The 26,950-nt window shown below is 36.8% G+C and overlaps 2 protein-coding genes across 5 annotated transcripts in view; one reads left to right on the plus strand and one right to left on the minus strand.

Annotated features, from left to right (window-relative positions):
- Nucleotides 1-330: 330 nt before the first annotated feature.
- tsnaxip1 (translin-associated factor X interacting protein 1) lies at nucleotides 331-12,250 on the minus strand. 2 transcript variants are annotated; one of them, XM_067418858.1, is made up of 17 exons: nucleotides 11,807-12,250; nucleotides 9,716-9,773; nucleotides 8,244-8,338; nucleotides 7,990-8,095; nucleotides 6,719-6,812; nucleotides 6,218-6,414; nucleotides 5,324-5,459; nucleotides 4,733-4,902; nucleotides 2,843-2,914; nucleotides 2,634-2,736; nucleotides 2,413-2,528; nucleotides 2,141-2,269; nucleotides 1,897-2,055; nucleotides 1,638-1,747; nucleotides 1,434-1,557; nucleotides 898-1,004; nucleotides 331-775 (listed from the first exon to the last, which is right to left on the minus strand). In XM_067418858.1, exons 1-17 carry the CDS (start codon nucleotides 11,821-11,823, stop codon nucleotides 583-585), a joined length of 1,986 nt encoding a protein of 661 aa, XP_067274959.1. In that variant the 5' UTR covers nucleotides 11,824-12,250; the 3' UTR covers nucleotides 331-582. The 2 variants fall into 2 exon arrangements, with proteins under 2 accessions (XP_067274959.1, XP_067274958.1); XM_067418857.1 differs by lacking the exon at nucleotides 11,807-12,250 and adding an exon at nucleotides 10,189-10,811.
- The window catches only part of ranbp10 (RAN binding protein 10), a 41,689-nt gene continuing 25,962 nt past the window's right edge, over nucleotides 11,224-26,950 (plus strand). For all 3 annotated transcript variants that reach the window (XM_067418860.1, XM_067418859.1, XM_067418861.1), the window contains exons 1-2: nucleotides 11,224-11,559; nucleotides 26,688-26,799. In XM_067418860.1, the coding sequence (XP_067274961.1) occupies nucleotides 11,361-11,559; nucleotides 26,688-26,799 (311 nt within the window). In that variant the 5' untranslated portion in view covers nucleotides 11,224-11,360. The remainder of the gene's footprint in view (nucleotides 11,560-26,687; nucleotides 26,800-26,950) is intronic.

Below are 26,950 nucleotides of genomic sequence, written 5' to 3' on the forward strand. Positions count from 1 at the left end.
CCAAGAATAGTATACTTGAAATACTCATACAAGCATTGTCCTTTAGAAACCATATTTGTACAATTTCTTTGCTATTTACAAAAGTTCTGTTTAGTTTTCGATAACTGATGTCACATGGTCTCAAAAACGCTATGATTTGTATGTACCATGGGTTGGAAAATTGAGCTCTGTTAATAAATGACATTAAAATGTAAGCAATCATCAGAATAAACATGACAAAAATACATATAAATGTACCATGTATTGACCATAGGGTATTGACACAGTTATCAAGTAATATATATGCAGACAATACAAATAAATATAGCTTTATTGATTTAGAGGTCAAATGTCAATATAACAAACATGACAGTGTCTTTCTTTTTTTAAGAGAATGCAAAAAAGAAGGCAGAAACATAAGGCTACATATTTGATTTTATTTTATAAAAATCTAATTATTTAAGCATGATTATCTAATCATATCATTCATGATATGTGATTTCTATTAACACAGAGGTATTTCTATGCCCTAGTGCTGTACTTGGTTTATATATGTAGTGTGCTATAAAAAGACTGGAAATGTGCTTGACATAACAACGGCCATCACTCTGGCCCTGCCCTTTTTACATTAGCCACAGAGAGACGCTGTAGTACAACCTCCATGTTCAAAGCTTGAGCTTGTAATTCACACTCTTTTGTCTTAAAAGCTACACTGAGATACCAGTCCAGAGTTTCAGAATCCAGTGAGGGATCGATAGTTTTAAAGGCAGTCCTGAGGTGCTCGGCGTCCACTTCCCTACAATGAAATACATGCAAAACAGGACAGGACCGTGATAATACAGGATTAATTTTATGTGGCTTTACTCCGATATCTCTAATAACCCATATTTTGTAAACAGTGGATGGATCATTTCTCACCCTTTGCCTTCCAGTTGTGCTCTCAGCTCACTGATGTACTGGAGTCTCTCAGCGGTAGATTGTTTTTTAACTAGATTCAAGAATTCCTTGTGTCTTCCATCTGTGTCCTGGAGTGGAAACAACGTGTACATAAAATTATGTTCTTCTAACATATTTATACATAGAGTACCACTCAAAAGTTGAACTTTCTATTCATCAAAGAATCCTAGAAAAATGATCACAATTAAAGAAAAATAATTAAGCAGCAGAACTGTTTTTAACACTGCTAATGATAAATGTTTCTTGAGCACCAAAACAGCATATTAGAATGATTTCTGAAGACTGGAGTAATGATGTGGAAAATCCAGCTTTGTCCTCACAGGAATAAATGTTGTAAATTGTCACTATATTTTACAATATTGCTGTTTATGCTGTATTTTTTTAACAAATAAAAGCAGCCTTGAGCAAAAGAGGGCTTCCCAACCTCAAACTTTTGAATGGTAGTGTACATATTTTCAAAATAAATAATGTTCTTAGCCCAAAAAATTCTAACTGACCTCTGTATAAAGTGTCTGATAACTAATGCGCACTCCGTTACTCCTTATCTCTGTCTGAGCCACCATCAGCAGCTCCTCTATGTCCTGATCTGATTTCAGGGGGAAAGCCTTCTTCAGTGCCTCCCTGAAAATCAGCACACATATTATAATAATCACATGACAAGCATATATATTTCTACAGAGGACATATGAGTTTACACTCACCTAAATTCTAAGACAGTAAGTGATCCGCATTGTGTTCTATCACTTTGAATTAAAACCTTTAGCAAGTGAGACAGCAGCTGTGTCTGTCCATGGTAGATACTCTCATCAACCTGCCACAAAATCACAGTCGGTTATATAATTATCCAAATAAATATTTGGACTGTTTTGAAAGCCCCTATAAATAAAGCAGCTGAAAAACCTGCTTTCAATGGACTTACTTTTTAAGTATGGCAAATGGTTACTTAGATTAAGCACAAACCTTCCCAGTCAAGATGTCATTGAAAAGGCAAATAAAATCATCTTTAAGATTGTTTTGGATGCTTTCCATTAAGCTGTATGCCCAGTCTCCTGCCTTATGTGTATAATGTTCCTCAAGATAGCTGTGAAGAAACACCTGCAGATCTCTGGAGTAATCATTCTTTATTGATGAAAAATGGAGAAATACATATTATAAATACTCAACGATTGATTGTTTAAATAAATCAAGATATGGTATGTCATACCTTTTCATTCTCTATAGTTTTGTTCCTCCAGATATCTTTTATAACTTTGATAACATCTGTTTTGTTGAGCTTAAGATTCTTAATTTTCCCATCATATCGTAGATAAATGGGGACATCACTGGATGCGCCCTGTCAAAACAACTTAATTTAACATAGCAAAGTTGGTCCAGTTGGGTCCAAAGTTAATCGCAATGACCATATTGTAAATCAGAGTATGTACACTTAAATCGTTAATGATACAAATGCTGTATATTGATGTTAGGGACACTTACAAGCCCAATAAAGAACTCATTTTGGCCATTCATCTCCTGCAGCAAGATCTCCAGCTTCTTTTGGCTAGATTGACCTTCAAAAAGCTCTTTACATCGCTCACTGCCTCCAAACATTTCTATAAGACATATCACATAATCATTATCTCAAACATATGCTCAACCGTGCTATATAAAGAAGAGAACCTTGATGAAATTCTTATGGAAAATTCAGATGCTGATACCTGAACATTGTTCCCAGTTTGGTCTGGGAGTTGTTACAATGTGTTTGTTATCTGAGCCATGTTCGACCACAGATTGATTAGAGTGCAACACAGCTGGTGCTGACTGTAGATTAGAAGAATGTTTAGTAATCAGATGAGTTTAGGATTATTTATTTATCATTATAGACCTTTTTCGAAGGCTTCCAGCTCATTTTGAACTGTATATCTACCTGTTGATGAACCTCAAGCAGTGTGTCATACTCAGATTTAATCAGGCCAAAGTCTGTTTGTAAGGTTTCCAGCTAAAACAAGGAAAGAAATCATATTAAATATTCATTTTCAATACATTATTGTGTGACCTTTACTCTAGCCCTATAACTGCTGTTTAAGAGTCATTCTTTTGGATTTTACAATAGATAAAAATATACACTACCATTCCAAAATACAATAAAAAAAGTAATACTAGGATTTTGTACTATTTTACTATTCTAGAAGCGCATTTGTGAGGTCAGGCACTGATGTTGGATGAGAAGGCCTGGCTCACAGTCTCCGCTCTAATTCATTCTCAAGGTGTTCTTCAGGTTGAGGTCAAGATTCTACGCAGGCCAGTCAAATTCCTTCACACCAAACTCACTCATCCATGTCTTCATGGACCTTGCTTTGTGCACTGGTGGGCAGTCATGTTGAAACAGGAAGGGGCCATCCTTACTAACTTTGGAGGTCTGTGCTGGCGACTTCTGACTTCATTGTGCACCTCAGCATGAGCTGACCCCGCTCTGTGATTTTACATGACCTACCACTTCGTGGCTGAGTTGCTGTTGTTCCTAATTGCTCGACTCTGTTACAATACCACTAACAGTTGACGTAGAATATTTAGTAGTGAGGAAACTTCACAAATTGACTTATTGCACAGGTGACAACCTATCACCACACTTGAATTCACTGAGCTCCTGAGAACGACCTATTCTTACACAGATGTTTGTAGAATCAGTCTGCATGCCTATGTGCTTGATTTTATATACCTATATTCATGGAAATGATTGGAACAGGTGAATTCAAGTATTTGGTGGGGGTCCCAATACTTTTAATAATATAGTGAATATACACTCACCTAAAGGATTATTAGGAACACCTGTTCAATTTCTCATTAATGCAATTATCTAATCAACCAATCACATGGCAGTTGCTTCAATGCATTTAGGGGTGTGGTCCTGGTCAAGACAATCTCCTGAACTCTAAACTGAATGTCAGAATGGGAAAGAAAGGTGATTTAAGCAATTTTGAGCGTGGCATGGTTGTTGGTGCCAGACGGGCCGGTCTGAGTATTTTTACAATCTGCTCAGTTACTGGGATTTTCACGCACAACCATTTCTAGGGTTTACAAAGAATGGTGTGAAAAGGGAAAAACATCCAGTATGCGGCAGTCCTGTGGGCGAAAATGCCTTGCTGATGCTAGAGGTCAGAGGAGAATGGGCAGACTGATTTAAGGTGATAGAAGAGCAACTTTGACTGAAATAACCACTCGTTACAACCAAGGTATGCAGCAAAGCATTTGTGAAGCCACAACAGGCACTACCTTGAGGCGGATGGGTTACAACAGCAGAAGACCCCACTGGGTACCACTCATCTCCACTTCTTGGCACACTTTAGGACCCTTATTGCCAATTGGGCACGTTTAAATGCCACGGCCTACCTGAGCATTGTTTCTGACCATGTCCATCCCTTTATGACCACCATGTACCCATCTTCTGATGGCTACTTCCAGCAGGATAATGCACCATGTCACAAAGCTCAAATCATTTCAAATTGGTTTCTTGAACACGACAATGAGTTCACTGTACTAAAATGGCCCCCACAGTCAACAGATCTCAACCCAATAGAGCATCTTTGGGATGTGGTGAAACGGGAGCTTTGTGCCCTGGATGTGCATCCCACAAATCTCCATCAACTGCAAGATGCTATCCTATCAATATGGGCCAACATTTCTAAAGAATGCTTTCAGTACCGTTGAATCAATGCCACGTAGAATTAAGGCAGTTCTGAAGACGAAAGGTGGTCAAACACAGTATTAGTATGGTGTTCCTAATAATCCTTTAGGTTAGTGTATATAGTCTCCATACCTTCATTAGAGTCTCCTTATGCATACGATTCAGGTTATCCCAATCCCGTCGAGGAACCACATCACTGTATTCCACTTCCAGGCGGTTGAGCTCAACCCGAGCTTTGGTAAGATCCTCTCTGCACACCTGCAAAGCCATTTTCACCACCATAGGATCCTCAGGTTCGAGCTCTGAAAGGAACAAGCACAGTATCTGTCAAACCTCAATACTCAACCCTCCATCTCTATTCATTCCTTCCCAAATCAAGATTCCAATAAAACACACTCTAAAGTCAGACATTTTCTTACCATAGAAGCTACTCAGGTTCTTGTACGGGCTCTATTCTGCTCTCATCATGACTACTGCAACTCACTCCTGGCAATCAAACCTCAGCAGAAAGCTCCAGCACGGCTAATATTCAACACCTTCCATTAATCTGACATCACAACTCTGCTATGTTTCCTCCACTGGCACCTCATTCTCTTAAACTCTAAATTCCAGTACTCCATTTTTTGTTTCCATGTTTGTTTATTTATTTATTTTTTGGACTGTACTACTTCTAATCATCATCATCTTTATTATCATCATCACTAGTGTAACCTTTATTACAACCTTCATTATTATCATCATGCTCAGTATCTTGAGTAGAGTCCATTGTGCTGATTCTGATGATGAGCAGCTTTCGTGCATCACGTTCATCCCTGTATAACTGATACTGAGTGGCCAGATCCTCTTTTAGATGATCAACCTGTGAGAAAGATAAGATACACATGAGTCTGTGTTTCATCATATCTATAATTTTCATATGTTTTCATATATGCCTAATTGAAGCAGCAGTATTTTAATTGTTAACTAAAACAAAAAAAAAGCTAAAATAAAACATAAACATTAGATAAAAGAAACGTACCCTTAAAAACTAAAACAAAGTAAACCAATAGATATTACAAAGCACATAAAAAAGTAATTAACCTAACTAAGATTAAAATATAAAAGCTAGCTTAATATTAGTAAATATTATAACAGTATTTAAATGATACTAAAATAACTCATTTAAATGTAGTTTTTTTTCTCCTTCTCTTCTTCTAAATTTGTATGTGAATGACCTCCACCACTTGAGATGTAAATCACTGACCCACCATTTGGCCCTGACAAGCATCTGCTGTAAACATCTAATAGAGTTGAATTAATTTCAAACTGTGTTCAAATGTTAATAAGATACACATAATATGCTAAGAGAAACCACAACATAATATAATTAGTTTGCTCATAGACAATGAGAGGATATAATAAAACAAAATAAAATAAGCTTTCCTCTATAGCCAATTGAGAGTTCATACGTGTTATTAACTGATATGTTTTTATATTTAAAAAATAAATACATTTGTCAAATTTTAACAAACCACGCAGAATACAAAGATTCGGAGTGAGCGTTAAAGCTTGTCTGAATAATAGATTTCTACAAAAGGCCAGAAGTAACAATTGTAAAAACATTACAATAAGCTCCACCTTAATCTGCAGAGCACTCTGTTGTCTTCTCATAATCTTAATGACATGCTGCAGTCGCTGACACTCTTGCTTCAGAGCTCGGATCTCATCTCTTTCCTGCACTTTCAGATCCAGAATCCTCTTCTCACACTGTTCCGACACCAGCACTATCTTTGCCCGCAGAGGTAGCAGATCCCTGACCTGTTCACGAAGATGCGCTGGGAGAGACATTAACAAGTTGATTAGTGTCATGTCAAATACTGGTTTCCTCATAACTCATTGTTGACCAATTCACTTCCAATAGCATTTATGTTATTTACTTTATCTATGAATTTGATTTCTGTATTTTACCTTTGCAACAGATTATACACTCGAGGGTGATCAGCATCACTTTAACACATTTGTGAAACTACAACTTTTTGTTTAATAAAATATTATAGATAAATAAAAAATTAGAAATGGTGGTAACATGCTTGCGCAAAGATATTCTGCCCCCCAAAAAGAAAACAAGATTGTACATACCTAATGTAATGTCATACTCATTTTTGATGGCAGACAAAATAGGCTTATAGGTTTTAAATTCTTCAATTAAATAGCCAAAGACCTCCTGGTAAACCTTCACAATGGAGGGGAAAAGCAGAAAAAAACAGTTTCTTATATACTATGCTATATAAACAAACACACATACACACACAAACACACACACACACACACACACACACACACACACACACACACACACACACACACACACACACACACACACACACACACACACACACACACACACGTGTTTATATATATATATATATATATATATATATATATATATATATATATATATATATATATATATATATATATATATATATATAGGAGTACATGGTCTGCAACAATGCTTAGGTAGGTGGTACGTGCCAAACTAACATCCACATGGATGGCAGGACCCAAGGTTTCCCAGCAGAGCATTGCCCAAAGCATCACACTGCCTCCGTTGGCTTGCCTTCTTCCTATATTGCAGGATGTACTATAGGAAGAAGGAAAGCCGGCGGAGGCAGTGTGTTCCCCAGGTAAGCAATGCACTCTGCCATCCACGTGATGTAAAAGTAAGCGAGATTCATCAGACCAGGCCACCTTCTTCCATTGCTCCGTGGTCCAGTTCTCATGTTCACATGCCCACTGTTGGCACTTTCGATGGTGGACAGGGGTCAGCATGGGCACCCTGAATGGTCTGCGGCTATGCAGCCCCATACGCAACAAACTGTGATGCACAGTGTATTCTGATGCCTTTCTATTAGAACCAGTATTAACTTTTTTAACAATTTAAGCACGTAGCTCGTCTGACAGCCTTTGCTCCCCATATGCATCAATGAGCCTTGGCCGCCCATGACCCTGTCGCCGGTTCACCACTGTTCCTTCCTAGGGCCACATTTGATAGATACTGACCCCTGCAGACTGGGAACAAGGAGCACAAGAGCTGCAGATTTGGAGATGCCCTGACCCACAGTCTAGCCATCAAAATTTGGCCCTTGTTAAATCCTTGTTCAAATCCTTACGCTTGCCAATTTTTCCTGCTTCTAACACATCAAATTTGAGTTTGATTTGCCTAATATATCCCACCCACTAACAGGTGCCGTAATATTTGACAATATTTGTCAAATACATGTAGCTTTGGCAGCATTCGTTTTTTTCTTCTTTTTTTCCTCAAAAACAAAAAAATCATACCAACCCCAAACTTTTAAACCGTATTTTGTGCTAAAGCATAAGAGACAAACATAAAGTGGGATATAAACCTGCAGTCTGAGCTCTTGGACTTTGGGGCTGTGTGTGTCTAAAGCTTCCAATTCTCTCTTGAGATGACACTCCAGTTGCTCTAGGAAACGAGGCTTGGCAAGAGAACTGTAGAACATTAGAAATGTCGACATTAGAAAAAGAAAAGTCCCAGAAGATGACTACGTTTCAAAACTATCATTCTTTATTTAAAACTATTCTAAAGTTTGACTACTAGAATCGTAAAATGAACATGAGAGGATGTGTTGTACTATACCCATGATGTATTTTTTCTCTAGGCTTTTGGAGAATTTGACTGGTAACTTCGGCAGGCCCAGATGAAAGATCACTGGAGGTTTCCCCTCCTTTGGTCTGAGGGAAAACGAGAGTGATCCAGCATTATTGGGCGTATGGCGGTGGTGTCAAACAATACAAAAAAAAAATAAAACTCTATTTTAGTACTGATAAACCAAATAAGCCAAATACATGCTTCTAAATCCAAGCCACACTTTATTTGGATATATTTACTGTAAACGGTTAACAGTATAGATTTTGTTATTATAATATTGCATCTTACATAAAAGCTTGTAAATATATAACATATGTGTGTGTACTATATTTTAGTTGAAAATTGTGTTATGTAAGTGGCCCTAAAGTAAATAACTAATGATTTTTTACAACAGAAATTATTCAATCAAAACCTTTTTTTTTGTTTTGTTTTTTTTTACTTTTAAATAACTTTTTTAGAGCTTATTTACAGTCAAAACAATCTCTCTTCCAATAATTTCCTATTATCACTGTAAAGCTGATTTGAAAAAAATCTAAATTGTAAAAAGACTATATAAATGAAGGTGACTTGACTTGACTGTATCAAATACAGTACATTTGACAGTACTGGTCAAATGTTTGGTCATTACTAGCCTGTATTTATTTGATCAAAACACAGTGAAAACATTAATATATTGTTAAATATCATTGCAATTTAAAATAATGGTTTTCTATGTTAATATACTTTGAAAAAAATATTTATTTCTGTGATGTAAAGCGTAATTTTCATCAGCCATTACTCCAGTTTTCAAAATCACATCCTTCAGAAATAATTGTAATATGCTGATTTATTATCAATGTTGGAAATCTTTGATGGATAAAAAGTAAAAAAATAAATTTAAAAAAATCTGCATTTATTTAAAATAGACATTTTTGGTAAAAAATATACACTACCGTTCAAAAGTTTGGGGTCAGTAATTTTTTTCTTTCTTTTTTAAAGGAAATAATACTTGTATTCAGCAAAGATGTGTTACATTTATAAAAAGTATTAGTAAAGATTTATATTGTTAGAAAAGGTTTCTCTTTTGAATAAAAGTCTAAAAAACTGTTTCCAAGGATTATGATTTCGGAAGGATCATGTGAAACTAAAGACTGGAGTAATGGCTGATAAAAATTTAGCTTTGCATCAATTGCATCATAAATTCTATTTTAAAGTGTATTAAAATAGAAAACCATTATTTTAAATTGTAATAATATTTCACAATATTACTTAAATTGTAATAATATTTCACAATATTATTAATATTTTTTCTTCTCCTGTATTTCTGATCAAATAAATGCAGCTTTGATAAGCATAAGATAATTATTTCAAAAATATTAACTCACACACACACACATACATATATACTTTTATGTTATTTTATGTTAATAGATTTGACAACACTGGATAAAAATAATTAAAATAGCAGGTTTATAACTTACTTTTATAAACTTTGACATTGAAATTCTGCCAGTGTGCCTCTGTGATCCTCTGCTATCACTGTCATGAGATATAACATAGATCAGAGGACAGACAGTGTCAACTAGTCGATTATGTCAAGCAGTGACAGGAGATACTTAATTTTTAAACAAGAATGAGATATTAAATTAAATATATTAACATTTGCTAGACTGTGGGCATATTAATGATGAAATAATATAAGGTGATTAAAATAGAGAAAAACTTGGGAAGATGGTATTGATTGACATACACAATTTCCTTCATACGTATATATGTATTTTAAACAAATATCTTGACGTACAATCATGTTGTTTGTCATATACTAGCTGTTTTCCACTTAACTAAGTTAACGTCACTGACTTCTGCCTTGTTTTTAGATTGTAGGCAGTCATTTCTAGTTTAGTGAACTAAGCAACATTAACGATTATAAAAAAAAAATCTCTTTATATCTTGCCTTTCAAAGTGTAACAACGGTGGCAACTGTAGTTCTTTAATCGACATTTGGGCGAATAAATAGCTTTATAAGACACCACAGCAGATTTATCAGCGTACGTCCAACTGAAGCTTCAGCGGCGTGGCATTGTTGTTGTTTGAGAGGTGGTTGCCACGATACCGAAGGACCATTGAAAAGACCTTCCGTCTATAGCTGTCCACAGCGTGCCTTTATGAACAATAACTCGCATTGTCGTCTAAAACATCGTATGTGTTGCATTAAATGCACGTATATGTGTGAAAATATATTACGTTATTTGTTAAATATTTTACATGTTTGAATGCCCTGGAGTGACTTAACAATAGTCCTTTTTCCTCTTGGCAGTAAACGCCAGGGCTACTGGATTACACCACAGAGTGCTTGTTTTTCTAAGGCCGTCTGTTTTTTAGACTCAACTTGTTGAACAAAATGTTTTGATCAGAGAGTGGCCATAGGGTTAGATGAAGTGACCTTGCTTTTGAATGTAACGAACTTGTTTTTTAACATTTTAAATAAAAAAACTTGTTTATATATATACATATGACGGATTTATTTTAGCATGTTAACACGGAAAAAAATCAGTACAATTGAAGTTAATAAAGTAAGTCAATCAATTAAAACTACTGCTTCGCAGACCAAAAGTTTGGGATAAGGATTACATGAAGTCTGTTACATAAATAGCTGAGAGTGACAGAATTATATGCCTGGCTCTGTAATATAGCACACACGTTTAAAGTTTAAATAAAACGCAAGCTACCAAGTCACTGATTCGAGATGCAAAAACAACAACAACAACAAAAAACAAACATTGTTTACTTTCATACACATCAAGTAGCCTATATACCGTACATGCTAAAGCTCAGTATATATGAGTTGTGTTAAAAACTACAAATCCTAGACTGCGTTTTACAGCCCCAGTTGAATTAGGTATGGGTCATGTAGTTGATGGCACTTCCCTCATGTCAGCCGCGTGCACTGCGCATGGCTTTGTGTTCAACTACAGTACCCACACCCGTCACTGTAGCGCGAGCGGCTGTGATCCGGGGATATCTCGCCGCTGCTGTGTTTCTCCTTAGTCTAGCGCTCTCTCCTTTTTAGCGGATTGGCACAACAGGGTAGGATTACTAGAAGGAATACAAAAACATAAGCAAAAAATGGCAGAGCTTGGAGCGGGGAGCCTGCTAACAGGAGATCCTGCTTTTAATTATCAAGAGCATGAGCTAAACGAGCGTTTGAAGCGGCTGTACCCGGCCGTGAATGAGGAAGAGACCCCCTTACCCCGGTCTTGGAGCCCCAAGGATAAGTACAGCTACATCGGGCTCTCACAGAATAATCTGCGGGTGCATTACAAAGGTATACAGATGTGACACACGCTGAACTGTCAACCCATAGGCCTTGGCAATCCCGTCTGGTTCGAATATATGCAATGTCCCCGATCTAGTAGGAGCTGTGTTTTTCCGTCCCCTTCTGCTTTGTTGCATAGTAGGAAAGAGGAATGTCCAAATGGGTTGACATTTAGCAAACCGTCATGTCAGAATTAGGCTAGCGAGAGTAGCTTGAGGGGCATAAGCACGGCTAGAGTCTCTTTTTGGACACCTACCTTTTACCTATTGACATGACAAGAACATCAAGTGTTATTGGTTTGCCAAGCTTATGATTTGAACTCCATTTCGGTGAATTAGTCGATGCTGGGGCTAGCTAGCCACGGCAGGGCAATAAGGACAGCTAAGCAGCTACACCACTGCAAATGCTTGTTTAGTTTACTCCGCATTGCATAAGTGTTTTTGTTATCCGCTATCGGATGATTTATATAAGGACGCGCGGCGCATCTCAACGAAACAAATATCTGTAAATGTGCTTTTGTGTGTCAATCTGAGATATTTGACGCACGGACATGTGCGCATTTGTATTGACGAACAATATCGAATTGATTCGAATCGTTCGAATTCGCCATGATAATGAATTCGAATTCCACAACACTCGCTGTTTAAACTGTTGTGGCTTTTCGAATGACCCAGTAGCCAGGGGCGACTGTGAATTTACCCGGGTCAGATGTACTTTTTCGTCTAACAACTGTGTACATGCTTCCAGTGAATATGTAATAAAGCAGTCTATTTTCAGAATTATAACTAATATATAGGCTTTCAATGGTTTTGGCAAGCTGTTTATATATTTTTTAGAACCTATCTTTTGATTACTACTGCATATTACAGTAACTGCTGTCTCAGTTTCACTAGTTAGACATACAATAAACCAGTAGTCTTCATTCCAGCAGTGACTAGTATCTGTTGAGTTAGTCCCTAGTAGCCAACTTTTTTATTGTTTACTAGTACTTTAGTCACTGTCCCAATATTGCCAAGTACACACAGTAAAAAAATGTCCGTCAAAATAGGGCACAATGTACTGTATAAATATGAAGGAGATTATTTTTTTACAGGTGTTTTACCTGTATTTTAAATTACACATTGCATTAGTTTGTGTTTTAAGGTTTAACAGAAATTTTCGTAAAATTACTGGATAATGTACTGGCAGAAAATTACCAGTACATTTTTCGTTTTTATTTTTTTACAGTGTAACTAACACTGTTTTTATTAACAAACTGCACATTTTTTCCATCCGATTCTATGGGAATCTGTAAGCTATTCATTCCCAACTGGTGCTGTATCAGGGATTTTTCCTCTAAGGAGGCAAAGGAGGTAGTGCCTCCTCAAGAAATTGGATGAAGAAGTAACTGTTACAAAATGTGACAAAGTGTATAAATCACTTGTTTTTGTTCAGTAACACTGTCTAACAGCAACACCGGCAGAGTTACTGTAGAGTTACAGTGGAAGTCTTTCTTGCCTCCCCTGAGCCCATTGACTTATAACAGACCTCCCTAAAGCGTGTGGTGGGTTTGATGGGGGTAATTGAGACTGAATGGGGGAAAGTCATGTGAGAGGAGGCAATGCCTCCATCACGTTATGATTGGCTGTGGTTGGATATGATTGGTTTGTGGGATAAATCGCGCCTCTTGTTTTCGAGAACATTTGCGAATCGTCTGAATTAACAAAATGGGAAGACTAATTAAAAAAGTAAGTTAATAACTTGGCCACTAAGATATCACCGCTTTTTGTCATGCCAAAACCAGACTTGATCTGTCCTGGAAACATGATTAATGTGTTGTTGTTTTTTAGTGAGCAATCAGCTTGGGGAAATTAAAGTTACATCTTCGTGTTTGTGTGACAGTTTTTGCAGAGCTTGATAACTTATGATATTAAGTTTTATTAAAAAGAACAGCTGAACATCATTTCACAAATCTAATATATTAAAAAACAATTGTTACTGCAGGTAATTATTATTTTGGAATAAATGTACTTGTTGAGAAACTTGATGAGATTTACATAGTATAGTTAATGAATAAAAAAAGAAAAAAAGGATTGTATTCAGTTTCTCTTTTTTCTTTTTTTGATGTAATGTTTATTTAACTGGGAAAATGGGACATCATGGGACATGAATTTAAAAAAAAGTTTTACGACTTCCTGATTTAAGAGCTGCATGGTGTCCGATTTATTAGTAATAATTTAAGTACTATAGTACTATCTTTAGTTAGTTTCTAGTATTTTCCTAATGCTAATAGACACATGCATGCTAAAAACAAGTGAGTTCACAATAAAGTCAATCATATAATAACCTAGTGATATTCTATGTCCTAATAACAATGAGCTCTTTTGTTGTAGCATCTATGTGAATTATTAGGTTTGTTAAAAGGCTTTATTGTGTTGTCTGACAGATTACTGAAATGTTACCAACATGTACCCCGGTTATTTTTAGTTTAGAAAAACAAATGCTGTTATAATGCACCTAATTCTGATTACAGTGTTGTGTGTCGGTGGGCCTGTTGCGCAACACATTGCCACTCGTGGGTCACTTTTCTGTAGACTATAGCCGCTGTTCATTTTCTTACATGATATGTGTTCCTTTTGATAGCTGTCAAACAGACCGTGTTTGTGTTAATGCCCAGACCCAGTGGGAAGTTTATCCTTAATGTTTAGTTCATCCTTTTTGACCCAACGATGAACAACGCTGCATTATTTTGGTAATGTACACTGCTTTGTGTCTGTGGAAAATTGTACCTCACTGTCCACTATCTTCTTTCAGGCTATGGGTATGTTTACCACTTCATATGGTGGCTGATGTTTGCCAAGTGTTTGGTTTTTAGCAGTCAGATGATATTGATATACTGATATTGATTTCCTTCTTTTTTGTTAAGGATCTTTGTGTGGGTTTTTGTTTGTTTTGTTCGTTTGTTCTGTTAGCCTAACTGTTTGGTGAGTTTATCCTCAAACCAGGATTTCTGTGATTAGATTAAGATAAAACAAAAGCTTGTTTACCATAATCTGTTTTTGTAAAAAGAGCCTTTAGATACATCTTATAGCAATATATTTAATATATATGTAAAGCAGCTCCACTTAATAGATTTAACCTGCAGTCTATTAACCTTCAGGGCTATTTTGGCCTGTGTACCAGATTCTGTTTCTGTAGACTGAATTTTAGGTAATATCTTTGAATCATGTTTCCATCATGTAAAGACAGGTGCTGTCAAATATTCTGATGAAAATCTATGCAATGTTATGCTGTAATGTTATATGAGATTATGTGGCTCTCCATCTTTATTTAGGAACAAAAAAAGTCAGTCTGTGCATGATGAAACAAGTGGAAAAGACGTGAGACTGAGAGACACATTCTCTATCTTTGTTCTCAATGTGGACCTCATTTTGCACATCGTCACACTGACAAACGCGAGCCCTGGAAATGTGACTTTTGCAGCATTACCCCATGCAGATATTGCAGTGCACTGGTTTTACACCACCTCCTGTGAGAAGTTTAATGCACGATAAATAGATAGAAATATATCTTGTGCCTAAATTATTTCTGTGTTGTTTGATGGACTCCTGTCCAATTCCTGTGTGCATTTTGCTGGAGTCTGTTCCCTTTAAGCTCATTGTAATGTTTGCCTATAGAGGGGTTTTGCCTGTCTGAGGAGCCAATCATGCATGTTCAGTCGGTGCAGTGACATCATCAGATTGTGTTCGTTTCCCCCTAGTGTCTCTGTGAAGCTGTGAAACCCTGTTTGCTAACACTAGCATAACACTCCCAAATCTTCTCTCCCTGTGTCTTTGTTCTCGCATATTGTAGAATTTTTTTTTTTTTTTGCCTGCTTAGCTGATGTTATTATGGGTGCCAGCTGTAGCCTTGTACAGCTCCCACATTTCCCTTAGATGTTGTCAGAGAAACCCTATGAAAAGGAGTTTTACCAGATAGCAGTGCAATACTGCAATGCTGATTTATATATATATATATATATATATATATATATATATATATATATATATATATATATATATATATATATATATATATATATATATATATATGATGTCCGCGGTTGATTTGAAAAGTAAATACCCCAAGCCAAAAAAAGCCAAACCCCCTCATGTAAGAAGCTGTCAATGCGCACTTATCAGTGGGGACGCACAGTTTAGCGGCCACCATATCGATCGATATTTGTTCATTTTTAATATAATCGTTATTAGCTCATTTGGCCGATATATAATGGATAATAAATAATGGATTATTTCCTTCAGCTAAGACTTCAGATGCGCACTGTTCACCATAATGATTGATTTTGAATTTCTTGAAATATCATTGAAATCACTTTGGAAAAGAAAATACGGTTAAGTGCAACATGCAGTGCAAGTCTGTCATGCTACAACCATAGACCGTAAGAAAATATGGACGAGAATTCATTCTCTTCCGCTGAATTAACTGAAGCATCCACAGGTCCGTATACTGTGCCGATTTGGTACTGAGTCTTCGTAGTATAGACTAAATCTTCACTCTAAACAATAGGGGTGTACGATATATTGTTAAACGATATATCGCGATATAAAAATATGATGATATGTATAGCTGATGGAAACGATATGATTCGCTATATAGAGTTGTTTTATCCAAGGCTCAACTTGCTGTAGTAGGCCTATTTATAAGGTATAATTCACCCAAACACAAATGTAAGCTAGCTTACAAATGTAAACTCTGTCATCATATACTCACCATCATGTCGGGTTTTTTTCCAAATACAAATGAAGATATTTTTTATGAAACCTGAGGGATTTATGTCCCTCCATTTTTAAAGTCCATTCCTCTCAAACTTAAAAGATGCAAAGATGTCATAAAGGCATGTAAAAATAACTTATCAAGTGTCTAATCAAAATGTACTTTAGTCTTCAAGTCTTCTAAAGAGACACAATGGCTTTATGTGATTTAACACGACGTAGTAAACACGGACGTTTAAATGACTGCGTGACGCGCGACAATAACATGAGGGGGAGTAAATGCAGAATTAAAATTCTTGGATGAACTAAACGTTTACAGTTTGAGAGCGGTCATTCTGACGAGCTTTCTTGCGATTAGAGCTGTGACTGATTGCATTGATCATCTGAAGTGCGAGCGCTGCCAGAACGGCTCTCCTCAGTGAGAGCGCTAGGCCTGTCAATTTTGCTGGACGATAAATTGGCCAAGAAATTATTGCGATAAACGATAATATTGTCATTCTGAGACCATTTTCATCTAAAATAATGATAATGGCATAATACACCATTATCATTATCAAGGGTACACCTTCTCAAAGATCAATAAATTATTTAACACTAAAAATGGAAAACATTTTAAATAACCACAATAAATGAACAAAACAACCAAAAACAATAAAAGCATGGACTCTCAGTCTGTTTAAAAAAATGCATTTAAATAAGTACAAAAACAATAAATAAAATGGATGAAAACTGCAACAGATGATTGTGTTTTAGGAGCATATTAGAGGCGGCACGGTTCACAAAACCCACGATTCGGTTCGTATCACGGTTTTAGGGTCATGGTTTTCCGTTCTGTGCGGTTCTTGTTTTTTTTTTTTCTCTTTTAATCCAGAAATGTTCTTCAGCATATGATATATTAATTATCCACAATTTAGGATACAGTATTAAAAAAAATAGTTATATCATAGCCTAATCATGCACACACCATCTCTGAGGAAAGTGATATTTTGATGCAGCAAGAGAGAAGGCATTGATGACATGCTTTTCATTTATTTGGCAAAAAAAGGAGAATGTGTATTGCTATCTCTACAGGAACTTGTGTGTTTTTTAGCACACAAAGATTGAACTAAAGAATTAACTTGCGTTTATCAAACTTCAGTGTAGCTTTAAGCCTCATTTACACACAACGCGTCCGCTCGAGAGCGAGGGCGCACGCGGCAAAAATGACGTCGACGCGGAGTGTGCGAGACCCCATTTCGCTTGCCGTTGTGCACGTCAAATTTCGTAACTTTGCGTGTGGCTCTGCAACCGAAGAGCCATGAGTTCCAGACGAATCTGCTGGCCGAGAATGACATCTCATCATGCCGCACCCGGTCTGCGCGTCGAGTATAAACACCTCCCCAAACGGACGAGGCGCGCGCAGTCAATTAGAGAGACGAGGAAAACAAAAAAGCATGCAAATGGTAATTATCGCAGCCGGAAAAATTATCGAGCTCTTTTTTTTATTGTGCGATTTATTGATTTATCGACTATCGCGACAGGCCTAGAGAGCGCAAACATTATTTAAAGCCACACTCCTCAAAGTCAAAGCGCAAACATCATTTAAAGCTACACTCCTTAGTGAAAGTGCAAACATCATTTAAATCAAGCTGGATTCTCCGGTAGTGGGCGGAGCTAATGCACAAATGACAATCACATTGGCTGGTTCTCATTTATTACAGTCCCTGTTTTGATTTCAGTAAATCACAATGTGATTAATATTCATGAACACAGCAGCTTATCAATCCTTAGTTAGCATGTTGTATTACTGTTATTAGTAGTATTATCTTTTAATAATAATTAAATCTTTTTTTTTTACTTAAACACTGAATGACCAACAATGGTTTTAAGCACCACCATCAGTCATAAGTGCAGTTAAAATGTCAAATATGCATGGTTTCTAAGTTTTAGTTCTAATTATTAAAGGTCTATCATTCATTAAATAGTGCTTGATTATCATAATATAATGCTTGTTTGACTGATGTTAAGAGAGTACGTTCAGCTTTAAAAAAAAAAAAAAACTACCATTTTAAAAAGGTAAGCTGATTTTTATATATAAAATACAGAATATCAGTTTCGCGAATAAATAAAAAAAATGTACTAGCCAATGACGATTCTGTTGCCGAGGTGTGCGTAGAGGGTTGAGAACAAATAATTGTGTGCTCGGGACATGGCTTTTAATGGTGAGACTTTTGTAATTGTAATCAGGATCTCAAAGATTATATAAAAATTTGGATTCAGATTTATTATTGGTTAATACCCAATATATCGGTGACCGACTGTCAAATAAAATAATTATCGGTTATTGATGTAGGGAACATTTTTCATATCGTTGCATCCTATCAGGGTCAACTAAAGTTTGTGGAGCCATTGTTGTTGTAAAGTTCTACAGAGTTCTTTAATTAATATAAACATAACGCAGAACCAAACGAACTGTGATTGTTTGCTTTACATGACGATCAGACGTCTTCTTGGCAGGTCCTTGTTCAATGAAGGCTGTAATGGAATCCTGACCTTCTGCTGTCAATCAGACGGTCTTGCTATGCAAGACTAGAATCAGCCTGATGCATTGTGACATTATTTTCCAGTCCCTCCCCAGTTTTTTGCGATTCCACTATCGTAGAATACAATGCAAAATCAGCAAAATGTAACTTCTTTTTTTTCATTTCACCGCAGAATAATCACAAAAATTATTTTAAATCACAAAAAATTAAAATAATATTATCTAATTAAACTATCTCAAATATATTTAATATATTTATATATGTCATGCATTTTTTTCATGAGGATACAGACGTTGTGGCGCATGCGCAGTATGTGGTCTTTGTGAAAGAGAAAGCGAATCTTTCTCACCTGCCGTCTCATAAGTGCCAAGGGCAGGGTAAATTGATTACTCAAGATGGATGAATGATAAAATAAAAGTGTGATATGCCTGATAACACTAAAAAAGAAGTTAATAAAAGCACTGTATACCACAAACAAAATTTGCTACGGACACGGGCCGATGTCAGACTGAGGTCTGAGGATTCTGTGCGTTTGCCGTCTGTCAGCGCTCATGAATATACCGACATTTGTTCTATTTATAGGCTTAATGCCCTTGAACAATCAAAATAAAATATACATATTATGCCTAAATGTCCATCTTGGCGGTTATGTCTTGAGTGAATAGGTTAGGGATGTGTGACAGTATTGGGTCAGTGCATTACTGTAGGCAGTAATCTTTTAAAGTGAAAGCAACCTAGTATAGCCTATACTCATAAAACAACAACAGCTGGAAAAAACTAACAGTAGCCACTTAAACCAAAAGCACTGTTTGTATCGGTCTCTTTATGTTGTATTTATTTGCCCTATCATTAGTTTATTAGTTCTTATTTTATCGCTGACTGTTAACTTGATTAATTAATTATTTGAGAACTTTTTACTTAATAGGCAGTTCCTTTTTGCTGTGATTTAATTTCCCCATATTTTTCCACCCTAAGCGATCATGTTATTAAAGCTACATCCTACACCACTGGAGCCTTTTTTAGTAAGATACCTAAATAAACAAGATTTGTGCATTTTAGTTTTTTTTCTATTCTCGTGTATGACTTTTGTGCATCTAACATAATACATAATATGGTAAATGTGATATCCTAATTATTTTTATAAAAAACATTGCTTTGTCATTTTGATCGCAAAAATAAGATAAAAAATGTTACGAAATTTTCATGGCAATTTAAAGTTGCGATGAAATTAAAGTAGGCAGATCTTTTTTTCCCTATTGTGATGTACATTTGAGTATGGATAGATCTTTGGACAAGTAAAAAAAAAAAATCCAAGGGAGGCGCAGACTTGATTCAATCGGTTGGATGTGAGCTTGCAGTCAATTGTAAGAATGGGTGAGTTTAAGTTTACTTCAACTTTCCTTTGTCAATGAAAATGATCTTGCTTGCGCTTACTGACAGATCCGACACGTGTACTAAGACAGCGTGATATACACATATACTATACACATAATCACAGTATTTCAAAATATCTGTCTTGGCGAGTATTACACAAACATTATTTGTTATGTCTTAAGTGAACGTTTGGTTAACTGTTGAGGGAAAATATTTGATGTGTAACATTAATTTAGATCCGTTCGGTACAGCGCAATGTATAGGTTGTCTATTTCATTAATGTTTATCAAATAATTGTTGTATCATCAGGAAAAAAAGTTATTAAAAAAGTTTATATATATTATGAACTTCAGATGCAAAAACCTTTTCTTTAAAATTAGCATATTTGTCAGGCTCCATGTAATAGGTTTCTGCCTAATACTGGTACTTCTGAATGGATTGAGGCTGGGACAGCGAGTTTCAAGGGAATGTATTTGATGAACATATAATATGTGCAGAGCATTCACTCAGTATCGTTATCTCATTTTTGACCGAGGTGACACACACAGATATTTTTTCCCTATAGATACTTGGTTTTGACTTGGTGAATGTCAAATTTGTTGCTATTACCAGAGATTTAAAGGTATGGTTGCTAGGCGATTTTGTTTTGGACTCTTCAACTTCTAACTCTCCTCTGTTTGTCCGATTCCAACAAGTTATACATCATTTTGTAGAATGGGAAAATAACTCATTGTGAATCATTTTACGCTAAACACTTGAATGAGTGTGTGAGAGTTTCTCTCTCTGCAATCAGTAGGCCTACAGTTTCAATTCAGCTCAACGGATGCGCTTTGCTAAGAGTTTTACATACCGCCGAATCGATGCGGTACATGTAAACTATATTCTTTGTTGTATTTTCCTGTCAAAACAACAGAGTTAATTTGGAATTATTCAGCTTTTAAAAACAAGCAGAAGATAAGCTGGATTCTCCGGTAGTGGGCGGAGCTAATGCACAAATGACAATCTCATTGGCTGGTTCTCATTTATTACAGTCCCTGTTTTGATTTCAGTAAATCACAATGATATTAATATTCATGAACACAGCAGCTTATCAATCCTTAGTTAGCATGTTGTATTACTGTTATTAGTAGTATTATCTTTTGATAATAATTACTTTTCTTTTCTTTTTTTTTACTGAAACACTGAATGACCAACAATGTCTTAAGCACCACCATCAGTCATAAGTGCAGTTAAAATGACAAATATGCATGGTTTCTAAGTTTTAGTTTTAATTATTAAAGGTCTATCATTCATTAAATAGTGCTTGATTATCATAATATCATAATATAATGCTTGTTTGACTGATGTTAAGAGAGTATACGTTCAGATATTTAAAAAAAAAGAACTACCATTTTAAAAAGGTAAGCTGATTTTTATGATGTTTCGCGAATAAATAAAAAAATGTACTTGCCAATGACGATTCTGTTGCCATGGTGTGCGTAGAGGGTTGAGAACAAATAATTGTGTGCTTGGGGCATGGCTTTTAATGGTGAGACTTACCATTGAAACAATCATTTAGAAAATAGTTGAATATCCATTTCATGCTGACTTTATGCACATATTCCCTCAAATCGTCATTACTGTTAAGTAATAATGTTCTCATTGGCCCTGTTTACACATGGTATTAATATGCGTTTCATATTGATTTCTTTACGTAAACGTTCATGTTGTCGAATGAGTTCGAACCGCCACAAAAGACAGACAAATGATTAATGCATAAACATAATGGAAAGTGCGCTAGCTAGATTGGATTTAAACTCTGTCGGCTGGAGACCCAAGTTTAGTTTGAAGACAAAAAATGTACTAAGAACAATGTTCTCTCACCATTCCTGATATCTTCGAATACACATTTTGGGCATTTGGCATGGCCTTGCGGCTGTCAAACCCATGACCCATAAAGGAACTAAAGACGTCGTTACAAAGCCCATCTCACTACAGTGGCTCTACAATCATTTCATGAAGCAACAAGAAAAGTTTTTGTGCGCAAAAAAAACTAAATAACTACTTGTTTAGTAATGGGCCGATTGGAAACACGGATTCTCTCTCGCTCGCTCGATTTCTGAGATATTTTAAAGGCGCATTACCTAAAAGAAGAACACTGTTTAAGGCACTTACATGCCATTGGTCTATTATTAAGCGTAAGTGTAAGATCACGCACTTTTTGTGAGATACACCCTTGTTTCAAGACCGGAAATGAGTTGGTTACGTCTCCTAAAGGTGTTAACAGATTATTGGTTTACCCCCATTACAATATAAAAGCAAAAGGAGGCATGTATAAAGCAGAACATACAATAAAATGACATGTCCTACACTGGATTAGAGCAGCGCTTTAGGATGCAGCAGACCTATGATTATCCACTGCAGAGGAGGACTCCGTATGAAAGCCGTTTGTGTTTTGTGCATTAAACATGTTTGGCAGAGAAATGGAGGGAGGGACAGACAGACAAGCAGCTAAAGAAGGAGAGAATCACCCAAGGTCCTCTCGCTGTTCTGTGCTCCCAGAATGGTGTGGTCATGGCATGATGTATAAATAGATTGAGCGTGTGAGCAGGGGGCGGGGAGGAGCGTGCACACGTATATGTGCATTTGTAGTGTGTGTGTGTGTTGAAAGAGAGAGTTAGGGATTTGCACATACAGGGTCGTCTGCCTTTACTCTGGTTGTGTGAGCCACAAATATAAATAGATTTTGTGTGTGTTCTTGATTATGAATGCTTGTGTGGGTTTGGCAGACAAACCTATTGTGGCTTGGTAGCAGAACTTGGGATGCTAAAAATAAAGTGATTAATATTATTACAGTAATCAGAGATGGTGATGATGATGATGATGAAGCATAAATATATACTTAGTACACCATTTTAACACATACAGTAGCACCAAGATATGGTGTTCTGCGATCAAACTGCAGGTGTGGGTTAAGTTACAGGTCTGAGGCACATAAACGCAAAGATACGTCCATATACGTTCACATGGAGAAGTCAAACATGAGACTCTTGAAGTGCAGTGAGGTTTGAGTAAATGATTGGCTCAGGAGGCCGGCCTGGCCCCCGCAGAATCTAATACTGAGTGTCTATTAATGCTGGCAGGTGTTAGCAACCTGCAGGAAAATGGATTAGGAGATTGGAGCACATTGCTATGGTACATGGAGGCTTAGACGGCAATGACACTCATCAACTTCTCAACCACTTCTCACAATTGAAATGAGCCGAAATGGTGAAGTCGGAGTGTATTCGATGTATAAGGGATAGTTCGCTTTAAAATGAAAAAGCATCATCATTTACTCACCCTCAAGTTGTTTCAAACCTGTATAAATTTCTTTCTTCAGCTGAACACAAGGGAATTTTTTTTGAAGAATGTCAGTAACCAATTAGTTACCTGGAACCATTGACTTCCATAGTAGGAAAAAAAAAAATACTATGGAAGTCAATGGTATGGAAATTTAACATCACGGTTGTAGGGGCCCAAATTATCAGGGTTATCAATATTATCACGGTTTTGTTCAAATGAGATAAAGTGTTCAAAAAGAACCAATGCACACACTGAAAACATTTAAACAAGTTTTATATTTGAAAATGAACAAACAACAAATAAATCAAGCAGATTTTTTCTTCACAAAAAGAGTACATACTTTTAGGTTGTAGTGTAAGTAGGCGAATTGGGACGCAGCAACATTTTCTTACAGTCACGTGTTGCCACCTACTGGTGTAACTGACACAATTTTTATTTAAAGCTTTAAGTTACTTGTAAAAGGTAACTTCCGTAGACATCTGTGTTTAAAGGTGCACTATGCAACTTTCCGTCCACTGGAGGGCGCCTATTCAAAACAAATGCGTAGTTTGATGACGCAAAGTGTGAGCGCAGCATCTTGGGACATGTGGTCTTCACATCACAGCCGGTGGAAAATAGGACTCGGGCAGAAATCACGTTCATGCATGCGGTTATTAACGTTACTGTAGTCTAAAGCAGAGCAGGACCGAGTGTTGTGGACCTGAGCTCAGCTGCTGGAGTGATTGTTAAACAAATACCCGCCTCGCAAATACCAGGACTTTTATTATGACGGGGACACATTCCAGGACACATTCACTGGGCGCCTGGACTGATCCGCTCTTCCGGTTATGATTATGAGGTAATGGAGCTCAGTTTATCATATTAGATACATTTAAGTGTGTTTAAAACGATGTTATGACTTTACTCCGTGCGTTCACTTGTTCACTTGTTCACACTGCCAAGTAGAACCCGAAACCAAGGGTAGTGCAGATATGACGCATTTGACAGGCAACTCCCTTAAAGGCAATGCTGAAACGTCCCTGTCCTTAGTTAAAATAGCAATTTTCTCACAATTTACAAATAGTTGGAAACATCTGGGATATTGTAGGTACTCAACTAAACAAAATATATAACACCGCCCTAGTGGTTTTTGGATATTTTACTGCAAAAATGCTACATAGTGCACCTTTAAGTCCAAACTTTTTATCCAGTACTTCTGTGATAATCATAATTATTTTAAGACATAAATAATGACATTTCAACTGAGTGAATCCATTTCATATCTATAGGCCTACATGACAACCGCTTACTTTGTCAAATGTTTAATATTCAAATTATTGTCATTTAGGAATGAGATCGAGTGGGTGTTTGAATCGAGATGCAGCTCTAGTGCATTGTATAATTTCTGAAACACTAATTTCACCAAAGAGAGAGAATTATTCCTTCTAAACAGGTTTTCCAAACACTTTCCCTATACGAACTAACTATAGAAGGGGAGTGTGCCCACAAACAGGTAGTCCCACCACAAACTTGTGCTATTGATTGAGCCAAAAGTTGGCATGCTGGACCACTCAAACAGACATAGCAATGTTTTCTTTCCACACTGTTTGCACTCTTTGGGAATACAACCTCAGCTTAATTATAGATGTCTCTGCTCATCAAATTGAGATTGGAGAATATTTTAACATTGAATATTTTAACATTTGAAAATATTTTGTTCACCCAAACAATTCTGTCATTTTCTCACCCTCATGTCATTCCCAAAACATTTCATGATGGGGCCAATGTAGGCACATTATGGAATTGAGAACCCATACTATGGTTTATTTAAATACCTTAAAGGGGTACTTCAACGCTAGGAAGATGAATCTGTATTTAAAATGGGTCATTAATGTAGTAGAAATGTGAAATTATTTTTTATTTTAGTGCTTTCTAGCATGAGAAAAGACAGAAAACTTATTTTTGTCTCTTGGGGATGAAAGACAACAATTCCCAGAATGCATCACTGCCCTACAGGGCCATTCTCAAAGCCACCGCTACTAGATTACTGAATCACTGATCACTTTCCCACCGCGACCGTGTTCATTTTCATTAAATCAGTTCAGTTAGAGGGCAGACAATACAATTAGAAACTGAACGTGTCTGTTCAATATGTGATTTAGCCGCTGAGGGAGTCTCACAGCCCAAAACGCTGCAGGAGTCAGATATATTGACAGTCATGGATGAGCTTGTGATGAGAGCTGAGATAAACGCGTCCGCGGCATGGATTCACAGCGCATGTTCAGTCAGCCGCGTTTTCAGTTCATGCCTTTGAAAGCTTAACTTTCAGAGTAATTCGTTTGAGAAGTTAAAAAGAGTTACCCTGTGTCACAATCAGTTCACTAGTCAGGGCACTGATCAGGACATAAGTAAATGGGCTGACTCCCTGATCAGTGCCCTGACAACTAAACTAGGGAGCTGATTGAAACGCACCCTTACTTTGCTCTGCTGGCCGCACTGTTTAAACATGAATGCCTGAGGCTGTGAGCTGTGCTGTGAGTGTGATCTCCATCCCCCACGCGCGAGTTGAAAACATGCGGAAATGGCTCCCTCTGCTGGCTGTAGTCTTTAGCCTCTGGCCAACAATTCCTCCGATGGCGCAAATTGAGGATATTTGCGTCATGGGAGGAATTTTTCCAGAAATAAAATGCATAAATCTGTTGTCTCAGAGGGATATGAGGGGGGGAAGCACAATCATTCGAATATACTCCAGGGTTTCTACTGATACAAAGCCATATGCTGATCACTAAAGTAACCCTTTAAGAGCATGTGCCTATATTGGACCCACCATTCAAATTAGCGTGATTTTCTTTCCTCTGTGGACCACAAAAGAAGATATTGTATTCATGTTGGTAACCAAACAGTTTTGGTGACCCTTGACTTCTGTTGTATGGCCAAAGAAACTCAAAATTTGACAGCTGGAATGAAGCCCTATTGGATGTGTTTCTTATGGGCTGTTTGCATAAAATCAACTGGAGAGTGTCTGTTGTTGTCAACCATGGTGACCTATCCCTAGCTGAAAACCCTCTATACTATTGCACGTATAAACTACTCTGAACTTTGTTGTTATTTATGTGGACAGTCATCTTTACCAGAGGGTGTGTTTGGTCAGTGACTCATTTCCCTCAATGTTTCCATCTTGCTTTAGGCCACGGAAAAAACCACAAGGATGCAGCATCTGTTCGGGCCACCCACCCCATCCCCGCTGCTTGTGGCATCTACTACTTTGAGGTGAAGATCGTAAGCAAAGGAAGAGATGGGTAAGTACAAATAGCTTCTGGTTGTAGGTATTTGTATACAGTGTTTTACTGAGATTTGTCTAATTTGAAAAGATGCATCACAATAAGCATTAGAAGACTCTGAAATCTGTTTCACATATAGTGGGGTTCAAAAGTCTGAAAACGCGTTGAA

The sequence above is a fragment of the Pseudorasbora parva genome, chromosome 16, assembly GCF_024679245.1.
Source record: "Pseudorasbora parva isolate DD20220531a chromosome 16, ASM2467924v1, whole genome shotgun sequence".
NCBI classification, from domain to species: domain Eukaryota; kingdom Metazoa; phylum Chordata; class Actinopteri; order Cypriniformes; family Gobionidae; genus Pseudorasbora; species Pseudorasbora parva.